Here is a 15,267-nt window from a genome sequence, read left to right as displayed (position 1 = left end):
AGGGGTTTGTATGGGTTGTTGTTGCCTGCCTGTGTGTGTGTGTGTGTGTGTGTGTGTGTGTGTGTGTGTGGTGTGTGTGTGTGTGTGTGTGTGTGTGTGTGGTGTGTGTGTGTGTGTGTGTGTGTGTGTGTGTGTGTGTGTGTGTGTGTGTGTGTGTGTGTGTGGTGTGTGTGTGTGTGTGTGTGTGTGTGTGGGGGGGGGGGGGGGGGGGGAGCCTCTCACAGGGGTGGTGTTATTAGTGAGTCCGTTCATGGCGTGATTAACGGGGAGCGCGGCCTGGCAGGAACACAATGGGGAATCTCTGTGGATCCCCTCGACACAGCGCAACACTCCACTGCCTTTGAAATTACTCCATCACCGTCCGCTCACAAAAAAAGATAGATAATAAGATTTACTTTTTTTACTGTATGTTGAATGCAGAGGGTACGAGTTGGGGGAAAAAAGCTCTATAGAAATTCTCGTCCAGTGCTGCTCGGTCCCTCCGGTGGGAGTTAATGTAGTTTGGAAGGACGCATTTGACTGGAGCGCAGGAGGATTTTCACAGGGCCTGGGATTAGCACTGCTACAGAGTATCTTTTATTGCAGGGGACCCTGAGTTTTCAAAGACCATACTGTGACCGATATTTAGACCTAAGCTCCTGAAGCTGATAACTGTCATGAAAGGCCGCAGGAGAAAAAGGCAATTTTTTTAAGCTGCAGGTACCTTGGTAGGATGGAGGGCTGCAGTTTTCCCCGTCATAGGCTATAATACCCTGTTATTAAATGTTTTAAATTAAAATCAATATTGTCACAGTATATAGAGGTTTTTAATTACCGTAAGTGAGTAAGATTTGTTTTCATTCAACAACAACAAAAAATCCTTAAAAATACAAAGCGTTGATTTTAGTGTTAGTGTTGCTTGGCAACGTTTTGAGACTTGCTGTCTTTGGCTAAACAAATACACCACCTAGAAGGGTTATGGGGGAAACATTTTAAAACTGATCTTGGAAATGGCTATTTCATTTTATGAGAGGTTTGCTAGGATCTGTTGGACTGGTTCAGGACAGCCTCTTGTAGGGCATTGGAAGATGAATCTCTGCAACTAAGCCTTAGAATTGACACAAGTCACTGGTGCTGTTATGTATCCATTCGGTCTAATCGTTTTTCATCCATATGTGAATGTGCTTGTTTGTGCATCATGCATGTTCTGATCCATGTAATGTATGTACAATTAACATGTCAACATGTCTTCTCTCAAAAAGCCCATTGCCTCTTCAGATCCACAGAATTACATGTGCATCATTAACCTTGTATTTTCTAATCCTGAAACGTGGCATATGTGTTGACAGGCTCATCAGGGTTCTGTTTTACTGCTTTTACAATCAGTCAGAGATTAAAAAAGTCATTTTTAATGACGGAAAGGAGAAAAATGTACAGTTTCAAGGGACAGTTGACCAATTGTGCTCTCCTTCCTCAGTAATTAGTGTACTGTCATAGCACTCAATTAGCCAAGCAGCCTAATAATGTGTTTAATACTCTGATCTCTCCCCCAGGGTTTGGCAGACAGCCCTCATTATGGTGATCACATGAGTGACAGTCGATTAGTGTCCCATGAAGGATTGTCCCAGACACCTTTTATGAACTCCAGCATAATGGGTAAGTAGGTGCTTCTCAATGCCTCACCCCTCACATGCCCACAGGTCTCACAGATCCATTTTATTTAAAAAACTCCCTTCAGCCCTGTGTGGACAAGGCATGTCTCGCATCTGGAAGTGGCAGCCCTCAGCTAGGTCAAGCAGTGTTTTTCCACTTCCTCTCCTCTCCTCTCCTCTCCTCTCCTCTCCTCTCCTCTCCTCTCCTCTCCTCTCCTCTCCTCCTCCTCTCCTCTCCTCTCCTCTCCTCTCCTCTCCTCTCCTCTCCTCTCCTCTCCTCTCCTCTCCTCTCCTCTCCTCTCCTCGTCCTGTGGTGACCGTCTTCAGAGGTTGACCCTCCCCCAGGGTGGAAGTCACGCCATCAGTACAGTTTTCCATCACAAAAGACTGTCTTCTAGCTATCAGAATAGCCACCGGCAACTTCCAGTGGCAGGGGAGGTGGTGTCTAAGGAAGGGGGGTTAACCAAGCAGATATGCCAGAGACCATTTCATACAAAAACAGCCCACCATCACCATTGTGGGATATCATTTAGGATTTCTAATAGATGCTTGAATGGCAGGTGATCTGTGATGGTTTATGCAGACTTAGCGTTTGGTTTGTTAAATCATGCGAAACCTGATTGTGCTGCTCTGATGTTGCACCACCACTTCCATTTGTCTGCTACCAGCAGCAGTATGATAATTCCCATCCAAATAAAAGCCTTTATTTTGAAGTCAGTAATGACTCCATTCAGATTGGGATGCTTTGGGAGATTTACGAGATTGAATTTGCTGTGCTGGTCCTTTGCCATCCCAGTATATAATCACTATTGAGTATGAACAGATAAGAATGATGATCACTGGTTAAAAAAAAATCCCCATCATAACACCATATTATAGATTTATCAAACCTAGATGGGGGGTTAGAATTTCTAAAGGTTATTTATTCCCCCCTGATGTGATAGATACATTCTAACAATTAAAAGCTATATATTACACTGGCCTTTCTCCTGGAGTCATTGTGATGTGTTAGCACATGACAGTTTTATGGGCAACTGAATCCCCGGCTCATTGTAAGATCGCCTTGGAGACTGGTTGCCATGCAAGGTGGATAGTTTACGGACGGGTGCTGGTGCAGGAGACGACTGAAAACGAAATGTTATCTTTGTGGGGATTGATCACAGGATGCGTTTGGGAGGGGGGGCTCCTCTCTGTTCTCCGGCTCTGGCTGTAATTATGCTTATAAGTGGCACAATATGGAAATGATCTGCTGCAATGATGTGTCAGGGCATTAGACAATCTGATTGTGGGCCTAAATAGCCTGTGCTTATCAGAGGCTGGGATTGGAAGATGAGCCTGGTCTTCAATACAATTGAATTTCAGCAGTAATATCTGGGATTTACATGGAATTACCTAGTTTGGAGCGACCTTATTAAATCAAGCCTGAAAGGTTATTCCTCACCAATGAAAGAGGTGGAACACGCATGCAGGGACATTATACAATTATGCATTACAACTATACACGGGGCATTTCCAAGGGAACCCTCTGGTTGTACAGTACTACGTGACCCATTTCTGTTTGATCTCACCATTGGAGTTTTAAAACCGAGCCATGGTCATCTAAATGGATTATCTTAATCCAAATCTCAATGGTCTGCAGTTTCCTTCAACAAACATTTGGATGATGTAGACCTTTTGTTTAGATACCTCAGTGTATGTGGTTACTCAAGACATTTAAAAGAAGAGAACATATTTTGAAGGATTGGAAGCATAGGTTCAGTGACTCACTGCCACATTTACTGAGCTGTATTTTTGGTATTGTATTTGGCATTGTATACGGATAGATATTGTTCTGATTTGAGTGTTTATATTATTTAAGTGTGCCGTGCTTATCTGATAGCTCTGCAGGTGGAAAGGGACAATGGCCTTCCTTACTCACTCTGTGTGTGTGTTCAGACCCATACAGTCATTGGCTTCGACAGACCTGACTCACAATGACCAGGAAACCTCATTCGCAATGCTTTTGAACAACATCTAAATCAGCTTTAGTTTAGATAAGAAATCTTACCTCCTAAGACGTACTTAGTCGAAGAAAAGCCATTGTATTGTGTGTGTGCATGTTTTTTTCTTTGTATTTTATTCCATGGTTTGTAAATGGAACAGAGGAGATGGTTGGCTCAGACCTGACTACATCATTCAACCAAAGAGAAGTATGATATGTTGAAAGCAGCTTGGGGTTATTTGAGGTCAGCTATTGTGTATGATAATGAACATGTTACAGTTGTTAGTGCCCAACAGATGGCTGGCAATGACTGTTTATTTGACATTATATTTTAATGACAGTTACCAGCAGAATATGCTGCATGACTTGAATAATGGAGGCTCATTCTAGAGGTCATCTTTGGTTCATTGGGGCTTTGTGTTTGTCAGCTTGAGAATAGTAGAATAACAAATGAATAGTAAACTGTGTTGTAAATATAAAGTCAATGAAGCTATTCGTATGTAGCTACATGTATGGAAACAGGAGTACCCAATGTCTTTCAGGAATCAGATGAATCCACATGAGTAGATGATGATCAGAATGACCCCCTCCTGCCTCATGTGATGGCCTTATTGTCTGTCCCTCACGAGTCAAGCCTGTGGGTTGGAGGGTGAGGAATGTGGATTAGGATGAGGAGAAGGGCAGTGTGTCGTGTGAGCTCCCAGTGATGGCACCAGCAGCCTCTCTTGGGGCTAACGCAGTGCCTGTGTCAGAGTGGGTCAGGCGGTCTGCCCCCCCCTCTCCACCCCCCCACTCTCCAATCCTCTTACTGCACGACGACACATCCTCCTCAGCACGCTACACTATCCATACATACAGTAGTGCAGTATCAGCTCACTGTCTCACTCACAAGGCCATGTAGATCCCTCTGACTCAATCACTGACTGTGTAGATGACGAGGTGGTGAGCAACATGGACATGCTGCTCATTGTGTTTCCATGTTTGTATGCAAATGCTGCTCCTTGACAAAATCCAGTAAACAGTAAATAATGGTAAGCGGCAAACAAAGTGGGAAAGGATGGAGTGAGTATTGTAATGGAAAGACTTGTTCAATCCCATCCAGTGTTACAAATGCAATATTCTTAGTATTTATAACTCCCACTGAGGTTCTATATTTATTAAATAAGTATATCTGTGCTCCCTTTTCCCTCCTATTCTGCTGTTCACTCTATATTCCATGTAAGGAATCCTAGAACAAGTTCTAGAAGCTCTAAGGTAAAAGATGATTATGGCCTATGTCCGTCCCTCCTTGCCCTGTCCCTCTCCTGGCTGACGATGTGTCCTGGCTGCCTGAAAGTGTTTCTCTGTGGGTGGAGTGGAGGCTGTTGCATAACGCTGACTGTGAGTAGTTGTTTGAGGCAATATTTAATAAGCACTAATCCAGCTTTAGATTAAATAGAAATATGCATGCAGATAGGGAATCCTGCCTCTTCAGCGGGTGTAGTATTTACTGGTCAAACAGATTATGATCACAAAGAGAAATTGGTTTAGTCTTTGTTGATATTCAAGACACAAACAGTAACAGTTGGCAAGCCAAAACACACTTGTTTTGGCTTTGGGTCATATAGTATGTATCACTTGAAATATAGTCTCATAATTAAGCAGATTAAATTGTATTATTGGGATGGGAAAATCTTGCTGCTTTAATATAAAACTAAATCAGAAGAAAGATCTGGCAGAAAGTAATTTTGTTGTTTGGACATGATTTAGAAAGATTGCCTCAAGGCTTAAAAATCATTTTGTAACCTGTCTCCTCCCCTTCATCTACATTGATTGAAGTGGAATTAATAAGTGACATCAATAAGGGATCATAGCTTTCACCTGGATTCACCTGGTCAGTCTATGTCATGGAAAGGTCAGGTATTCCTAATGTTTTGTACACTCGGTGTATCAAGGGTATAAAACAATTTCTAGAGTGTTGAAAGTTTCGAAGAGCACAGTGGTCTCCATCATTGGGAAATTGACAAAATATGGAACTACCCAGACTCTGCCTAGAGCTGGCCGCCCGACCAACCTTGGTCAGGGAGGTGACCAAGAACCCAATGACTACTCTGACAGAACTACAGAGTTTCTTGGCTGAGATGGGAGAACCTGCCTCAGTCTCTACAGCACTTCACCAATCTGGGCTTTATGGGACACTGGCCAGATGGAAGCCACTCCTGAGAAAAATGACAGAACACCTGGAGTTTGCAAAAAGGGACGTAAAAGACTCTGCGATCATAAGGCAAAAGATTCTGTGGTCTGATGAGACAAACATTTTACTCTTTGGCATGAATGCCAAGCGCTATGTCTGGAGAAAACCACACGCAGCTCATCACCCGTCTAACATCATCCCTACCTTGAAGCATGGTGGTGGCAGTCCCCACTTGAGACTGGTAAGGATAGAGGGAACAATGAATGGAGACAAAGACAGGCAAGTCCTTGATGAGAACCTGCTTCAGAGTGAAAATGACCTTAGACTGGCGAAGATTTACGTTCCAACAGGACAATGACCCCAAACATACAGCCAGAGCAACGCTGAAATGACTTCATTACAATAATGTGAAAGAACTTGAGTGGCCCAGCTGAAGCCCAAACTTGAATAACCTTGATAATCTGTGAAAAGACTTGAAGATTGCTGTTCCCCGCCACTCCCCATCTAACTTAACGGCACTTGAGAAAATCTGCAAGGAAGAATGGGAGAAATGCCCAAATCCAGATGTGGAAAGCTGATAGAGACATACCCAAGACGACTCATAAAGCTGTAATTGCCGCCAAAGGTGCTTCTACAAAGTATTGACTCAGGGGTGTGAATACTTATGTAAATGAGATATTTATTTATTTCATTTTCAATACATTTGCAAAAATGGCCAAAAAACATGTTTTCACATTGTCATTATGGGGTATTGTGTGTAGATGGGTGAGAAAAAATATACATGTAAAAAATGTTGAATTCAGGCTGTAACACAACAACATGTGGAGTAAGTCCAGGTGTATGATTACTTTCTGAAGACATTGTAGCCCTGAGATTTCCCTGTAGTGTCACCATGCATTCTGGGTCAGCTTGTGGTCCACATCTCTGCATATGTGTATATACACTTAGAGTACAAAACATTAAGAACACCTGCTCTTTCCATGACATAGACTGACCAGATGAATCCCGGTTAACACTATGATCCCTTATTGATGTCACCTGTTAAATCCACTAAAATCAGTGTAGATGAAGGGGATGTTAATTTAACAACGGCACATGGAGAATTCTCCTGGCCCTGTAATGTTGTTTCATTTTTCAGAGTTGCCAGACCTATGGTGAACGATAGCTATACTTATATCTGCTCCTGCAGTGAGAGCATGACAGCACTCATTGAGTTGTATTTCCTGAGAGCCCTATGTTGGTTCATTGGGATGACTATATGAGTACCAGACTAGGATCTTATTTCCTGCTGAGTTTCTTCTCTTACTGTAGAACTGAGAGGAAACATTTAACAATCTGATGCAATTTGAACAATTGGTACAGATGATAAGATATAAATAGACTAGTAGCAGTGTGATTTCTGTTAAGCCTCTTCTGTTGAGTAGAAGCACAGAGCCTATTCGCCCACCTAGGTGAGGAGGAAAGGTGTTGAGGGTTACTGTACACTGCTTCAGGTGCCAGTTTAATTAAGTCCTCCACTGATTTCTCACTTCTTTCAAGTCTGTTGGCTTTGAGCTTCTTCATTCACCTTGGGTGAGTTCTATTCAAAATCTTTTTGGCGGTGTTTGGTCTTTTTCTTCAGTTTGGCATAGACAAGGCCTATATGTACCATTAAAGACAGAGGCTAGGAAGAGCTATTGACTTTCAGCCTGGCTCTCAGATGGCACTTGGTAATCACTGCTTCATTTCGCAAGACAGGATTTATTCCGTGAGTCACGTTGATGGCTGTGCGTCAAAGAAGAAGAGAAAGAAGGGGAAATGTCCTACAAGGACACCCAGAAACATGAAACATCGTTGCTGTCTTTTGATCACTTTTCTCTTTTTTTGCAGTAAAAATCTGTTGCAACCTTCCTCTTGACAGTTGAAGTAGGTTTGGTGACCATTGTTTGCTGAGTGTGTTGAAAGTGATTTAATGAGAGTTTGAGTATGAGAGTTAATGTGTGTGTGTGTGTGTGTGTGTGTGTGTGTGTGTGTGTGTGTGTGTGTGTGTGTGTGTGTGTGTGTGTGTGTGTGCGTGTGTGTGTGTGTGTGTGTGTGTGTGTGTGTGTGTGTGTGTGTGTGTGTGTGTGTGTGTGTACAGAGTACGTATGTAGAGTACGTATGTATACAGTATCAGTCAAAGGTTTGGACACACCTACTCATTCAAGGTATTTTCTTTATTATTCTACATTGTAGAATAATAGTGAAGACATCAAAACTAGGAAATAACACATATGGAATCATGTAGTAACGAAAAAAGATGACAGCTTTGCATACTCTTGGCATTCTCTCAACCAGCTTCATGAGGAATGCTTTTCTGACAGTCTTGAAGGAGTTCCCACATATGCTGAGCACTTGTTGGCTGCTTTTATTTCACTCTGCGGTCCAGCTCATCCAAAACCATCTGAATTGGATTGAGGTTGGTTGATTGTGGAGGCCAGGTCATCTGATGCAGCACTCCATCACTCTCCTTCTTGGTCAAATAGCCCTTACACAGCCTGGAGGTGTGTTTCGGGTCTTTGTCCTGTTGATAAAGAAATGGTAGTCCCACTAAGCGCAAACCAGATGGGATGGTGTATTGCTGTAGAATGCTGTGGTAGCCATGCTGGGTAAGTGTGCCTTGAATTCTAAATAAATCACAGACAGTGTCACCAGCAAAGCACCCCCACACCATCACACCTCTTCCTCCATGCGTCACGGTGGGAACCACACATGGGGAGATAATCCGTTCACCTACTCTGCGTCTCACAAAGACATTGTGGTTGGAACCAAAAATCTCACATTTGGACTCATCAGACCAAAGGAAAGATTTCCCGCTGGTCTAATGTCCATTGTTTGTGTTTCTTGACCCAAGCAAGTCTCTTCTTATTGGTGTCCTTTAGTAGTGGTTTCTTTGCAGCAATTCAACCATGAAGGCCTGATTGACACAGTCTCCTCTGAACAGTTGATGTTGAGATGTGTCTGTTACTTGAACTCTGTGAAGGATTTATTTGGGCTGCAATCTGAGGTGCAGTTAACTCTAATGACCATATCGTCTGCAGCAGAGGTAACTCAGGGTCTTCCTTTGCTTTGGTGGTCCTCATGAGAGCCAGTTTCGTCATAGTGCTTGATGGTTTTTACGACTGCACTTGAAGAAACGTTACAATTTCTTGACATTTTCCGGATTGACTGACCTTCATGTCTTAAAGTAATGATGGACTGTAATTTATCTTTGTTAATTTGAGCTGTTCTTGCCATAATATGGACTTGGTCTTTTGCCAGATAGGGCTATCTTCTGTATACCACCCCTACCTTGTCACAACACAGCTGATTGGCTCAAATGCATTCAGAAGGAAATACATTCCGCAAATTAACTTTTAAGAAGGCATACCTGTTAATTGAAATGCATCCTCATTAAGCTGGTTGAGAGAATGCCAAGAGTGTGGAAAGCTGTCACCAAGGCAAAGGGTGGCTACTTTGAAGAATTTAATATATAAAATATATTTTGATTTGTTTAACACTTTTTTGTTTACTACATGATTCCTTGTGAGTTATTTCATAGTTTTGATGTCTTCACTATTATTCTACAATGTAGAAAATAGTAAAAATAAGGAAAAACCCTAGAATGAGTAGGAGTGTCCAAACCTTTGACTGTTACTCTATGTGTGTGTTCAGCCATGTGACTGTGTCTGTAATAATAACTGCTGAGCTGCTACGATACACCCTCACGTTCCTCCAGCGCACCTCATACGCTCTGTGTGTGTGTAGTACTATGAAAACAATTCTGATTAATATGACTAACTCACCACACACACCCAGGCCTTATGTCGTTAGACTTGATTTGGTGGGCTAATGGTATTTCCACATTACATCATGTCTGAAATGGCATGGGACTGTATTTCGCCTGAGTCACCCATGATGATCTCAGAGCTGTGTGTTGTGTTGCCTTCCAGTTGTTGAACACCATCCTAGGGATTACTGTGAAAAGTCCCCTAAGTAACCTGCTTAACCACTGCTCATATTTTCAGGCAAATGAAATCTATTAAATGGCAGATAATGGAGCAGGGGAGGCTGTGGCCTGGGCCCCAGAGACAGACTGGAGGCCCCTAGATGGGGACAGACAGTCTCCACCCTACTCTGTGGTCTGTGCTCCCACAAGCCCAGGGCCCGTATCCATAAAGCATCTCGAAGTAGGAGTGCTGATCTAGGATCAGTTTAGCCTTTTAGATCATAATGAATAAGATTATATAAACAGATCCTAGATCAGCATTCCTACTTTGAGATGCTTTGTTGATATGGGCCCAGCTCCTCTCTCTGCCTGTTCCTCTAGAGACAGTGGTTACTGGGTTTCCATCTGATACCACTGGGACCGTCACCAAATACCTTGGACTCCTAACCCTAATTAATTTGTAACAGATGAAATTGATCTGTAACAGATTTTTATTTTCATAGAAAGTGTTGTCTCTATGTCGATTCATTTTTATTTTTTTCATATAATTCCCTGGAGGAAAGTGCTTTTTGGTTTTCAGGCCAGAATATGTGGAGACTAGGTTCCACAGTCTCCTTTATTGAAAATGTGAGGCCTTCTCCATAGCTACACAACATAAAAAGCAGCCAGGCCTTGGACCAGTCTTAAAGTCTGTGTATAGGCTCAGGAAAAGTCCACAGACTGACATGCTTTCGCTGTTGATAGATGGACGAGAGGAGAGCAGTGAAGACGGAGTTTAAATCACAATCTGTCCTTGAAGGCCAGCCAACCCCTGTTAGTGTGTCCAAGACCACTGTGACCATGTATCCAAGTGCATCAGTGCTTTTCATACAACAATTTCAATGTGGATGAAAGTACACCTTTTTTAAAAGCAGCATTGCTCAGTATCCTTGGAACAGATTAATATCACACAGTTTAAATTGAACAGTGTCCAAGAATAGTTTGTGCGCTGCTTGCCTTATCTGGGTAATTAAAGCTGTAATGCTTGCTGTCACCAGGAAAATAATTGTGGAGCCCATGCAGCACTAGTTTCTGAGATTTGCATCCTCATTGCCAGCCTGCAGAGTGTTCTGCAGTTAGCCCTCCTCTCTCTCCTCCTCCCTCTCCTCTCTTCTCCCTCAGCATTCTGCGAAATGAATTCTCCGTGCACAGAAGAATTGTTCTCATCTGTTTTTCCTCTCCTTTTGATGAAACGTAATGGGTTTCCAGGAAATGAAGTGATGCAGTCGTTTAGTGACAATGCAAAGTGTTCAGAGCATTTTGTTGCCTTGGGTTTTGTGCACAAGAGGGGCCATGACAGCGCCAAGATGTATTCTCCCTGCCTTTTGTGCAGCGGGGGAAAAATCAATCTCTCTCAGTGCCTCGGTAGTGTCTCTTTCTCCTTTTTGTTTTTAATTGTTCCTTAAGGCTTATCATGGAGAGCCAAATCCCACATGGGGCTAGCATCCCGAGCGTGTTTAACTGGTGCAGGTGTCGGTGTGCTCGCGTTCTGTCCCGCGAGGGCCCCTCCCCCGACCCAGGCTGTGATTGCGGCCAGGTGCTGCTCAGGTGTTCACCCGGGTACTTCTGCATTGTGGGTCACAGGTGCTGCCTAGGCTGCTCCTTCTCCTCTCCTCCGTCTGTCACTCACTCGCTCCTGCTTGCACCCCGCCTTCTCTCTGATTGCACCCCCCTCCTCTCTCTCTCTGTCTGTCTCTCTCTCTCTTCTCTTTCTCCTGGTTACGCTCAAATTTGCCCACCCTCTGCAGCCTCCGTGGTAGAGGAGGAGGGGGCACTGGTATGCCTTTGGAGTGTGGAGACGCACACACACACACACACACACACACACACACACACACACACACACACACACACACACACACACACACACACACACACACACACAGATGGTGAGCTGTACTCACAGGTGTGAATCACAGTAGATCATTAAGGACTTGTGGTGGTTGGTCCTTTAACCATACTCACTGTTAGCTCAACTGAACTAGAGATGGAATAGATGATATCCCTTTGTCTACTCCACTGGTACCACATGAGGAGAAGACTGGTTTGTAATGAATCTACTCTTGTCTGAAGGCACAAGGTCTTAGTACAGTGAGAGCACATTTCTGCAACCATTTTAAGCATATGTATTGCTACTTGTGATTTGTTTACTGGGTACTAAACAATAGGTGAATACATTTTTTTGTGTGTTGTTTTTCTGGGCATCTTTGAATGTGTCTGGTGTTATTCTATGTGTCAGGCCAGCAGAGGAGGAGAAAGAAAGAGGGTGGAGAGGGAGGAGAGGGGAGGCGAGGGGAGAGGAGGTGTGGTGCGCTGTAGTCTAGTGGATGTAGCCGGTCATTATGCAGAGCTGCAGGGTGCGCTTATCTGTTACTGTGCTCAGTGGAGCGTGAAGAGCTGAAGACGAGCTGAAAGGGCACAAATCCCTCTCCTCCATCCCGCGCCCCCTCCCCTCCCCACCCCACTCACCCCCACCCGGTCCCTGCCCTGCCCTGCCCTCCTCAGGCCCTGGCCCCAGTGCTGTCAGTGTGGTGTTGCCCAGCCCAGCTGCAGAGGGGGCTGTCTGTCCAAGAAGGAGGGCCAGGGAGAGGTGAGGTGATGTAACAGGTCCCTGAGGGGCAGCTGCAGCAGCGGAGGGGCGATGACTGTAATTACAGGTCCATCCAATCAGTCCAGGAACATCTGGAAATATCATCCTCTTCCACTGCATAGAATATTGTATCATATTGTACATGATAGTCACCTCACCTCCACTGATTCTGACAGCACAGCATACTGTACATCATAGTGAAATATTTCTGGTGTTGGTTTGACTGTGGATTATAAGCATTCAGTAAAACCAGCTCTTCTTTTCATTCCCGTTTCATGAAATATATGGGCGTTTGATTGTTCAGTAATTCACATCCTGTCTTTTCCACGACTCCTCTACCTTGTGTCTGCTGTTTCCCTTGGTGACAAAGCCAACCCACTCCTGTAAAGCCCACCTAAAGTCAAGCAAGCCTATTCCCATAGAAATCTCTGTAATGCTAAATGACACATCAAAAAGCGTAGCTCGGTGCGTTGCTCAAATGTGAGATACCGCATCTACAGCAAGGAAGGATTTTCAGAATAGTGGAGGCAGTGTCTTACTAGGGTTTGACGACTGAATCATGAGCTGCCAGCATTTAGCCCAATCCCTTTATACACACATCTAAAGAATCTGCCTACAATCACTATTGGAAAGCATCCATACTTTTAGCAGAAACTAGGCATTCTCTCTCTCTCTCTCTCTCTCTCTCTCTCTCTCTCTCTCTCTCTCTCTCTCTCTCTCTCTCTCTCTCTCTCTCTCTCTCTCTCTCTCTCTCTCTCTCTCCCTCTCTCTCTCCCTCTCTCCCTCTCTCCCTCTCTCTCTCCCTCTCCCTCTCTCTCTCTCCCTCTTTTTCTCTTTCTCTCTCCCTCTCTCTCTCTCTCTCTCTCTCTCTCTCTCGCTCTCTCTCTCCCTCTCTTTCTCTCTCTTTCTCTCCCTCTATCTATCTCTCTCCCTCTCTTTCTCTCTCTTTCTCTCCCTCTATCTATCTCTCTCCCTCTCTTTCTCTCTCTCTCTCCCTCTATCTAGCTTTCTTTTCTTCATCTCGCTGTACTTTGTCCATGTCACACTCTCTTTTCTCGACCACTTCCTTTTCCCTCCCTCAAGTCTCCTGACTCCACTACTGCACTGAATCTCCATCACTGTTGGCTACTGTACCTCCATATATCTGTTGGAATGTGTCCATCCGTCTGCCAGTCTCTGGCATTGTGCTCTATCTTGTTCCCTGATGGAGAGTCTTGCCATGCTCCATGTCCAGCCAGTTCAGTAGCAGAGTTGTAACGCTGAAGTACTGCACTGAGCTCTCTGTGACTCAGTGTTGCGTGAGTTGAGGTAGTCTGAGGTTTCACATGTCCTTTGATTCAGCGAAAGGGCAAGGCTAGGCAGTTATACACAAACCATCAGCAATGGCTTTTTTAGCTACAGCTTGGGATGACTCGCTATTCAGGGAGACCAGCCTTGAGAACTTTGTACTGAGGTGATCCTCTTTAAAGGGCCAATCTGGAGTTACATACATTATATCCAAAATATTAGCATATTTTACTCCAATGTTTGTAAACAAAGTTAATGTAAACAAAAACTGTATTGCTTTAAAACATGTGTAAAACTATCATTTTGATCTCATGGGTAGTCAGTCCTTGCCTCCATAGTTCTGTCTATGAATGTGAGAGTGGTTATATTTCTCAAGACCCATCCCTCAGCTGTTTACCAAAACAAGTGGTGATGTGGTCATTGTTTGAACTCCAGATTGACCCTTTAAAGTTTGATGAGATGCTAATTACTACATGAGATACAGTGCTATAAAAAATATTTGCAACTTTCTAATGTTCTCTACTTTTACATATTTTTGATACTGAATATTATCAGATCTTCAACCAAAACCTAATATTAGATAAAGGGAACCTGAGTGAACAAATAATACAACAATTACAAACTTATTTCATTTCTTTCATAAACAAAGTTAGGCAACACCCAATGCCCCTGTGTGAAAAATGAATTGTCCCCTTATACTCAATAACTGGTTGTGCCACATTTAGCTGCAATGACTCCAACCAAACACTTCCTGTAGTTGTTGATCAGTCTCTCACGTCGCTGTGGAGGAATTGTGGTCCACTCTTCCATGCAGAACTGCTTTAACTCAGCAACATTTGTGCATTTTCAAGCATGAACTGCTTGTTTCAAGTCCTGCCACAACATCTCAATTGGGACTAACTTGAAATGTGTTGCTTTTTAGCCATTTTCATACACTGTAGACTTGATTGTGTGTTTTGGATCATTGTCTGGCTGCATGACCCAGCTGCGCTTCAGCTTCAGCTCACAGACGGATGGCCTGACGTTCTCCTGTAGAATTCTCTGATACAGAGCAGAATTCATGGTTCCTCCTATTAAGGCAAGTCATCCAGGTCCCGAGGCAGCAAAGCATCCCCAAACCATCGCAATACCACCATTTGTAAACTCAGGTTCACTTTATCTAATATTAGGTTTTGGTTGAAGATCTGATAACATTCAGTATAAAAAATATGCAAAAATAGAGAGAATCAGAAAGGGGGCAAATAGTTTTTCACGGCGCTGTATTGCCGGCACTGTCCTTCTGAATTTGCAGATGTAGCCTTGAGAGGACACAGGACACAGGCTTCGCTACAGTTGTTTCTTCAAGAAGTCTAGCAGGAATATTTGACTTTGTCCCCATAACCCAGACTGACAGTGTGATCACACAGCCATTCATAAACCTCTGTGTTTAATGCCTTGTTTGGATGAGTCAACCCAATTCAATTCATAGGACTTTATGAAATACAAGTCATGTTTAGAGTGGTGGGGCCAGTTGTGTGTCTGTGCCCTGTGCTCTTACAGAGCCATGCAGGTGCACTTCTCCGGCCCTCACACACTCCAGTCCACACACATACCACACACTCCACACATACCACACACTCC

The 15,267-nt window shown here is 43.7% G+C and overlaps 1 protein-coding gene across 5 annotated transcripts in view; it reads left to right on the top strand.

The window, feature by feature from the left end:
- Positions 1–15,267, top strand: part of LOC106562197 (transcription factor 12) — a 95,011-nt gene that overhangs the window by 27,405 nt on the left and 52,339 nt on the right. For all 5 annotated transcript variants that reach the window (XM_045689164.2, XM_045689166.2, XM_045689163.2 and 2 more), the window contains exon 5: positions 1,533–1,635. In XM_045689164.2, the coding sequence (XP_045545120.1) occupies positions 1,533–1,635 (103 nt within the window). The remainder of the gene's footprint in view (positions 1–1,532; positions 1,636–15,267) is intronic.

The sequence above is a fragment of the Salmo salar genome, chromosome 11 (assembly GCF_965601325.2).
Source record: "Salmo salar chromosome 11, fSalSal1, whole genome shotgun sequence".
Lineage (NCBI taxonomy): Eukaryota > Metazoa > Chordata > Actinopteri > Salmoniformes > Salmonidae > Salmo > Salmo salar.
This window is presented reverse-complemented; position numbering and strand designations above follow the sequence as displayed.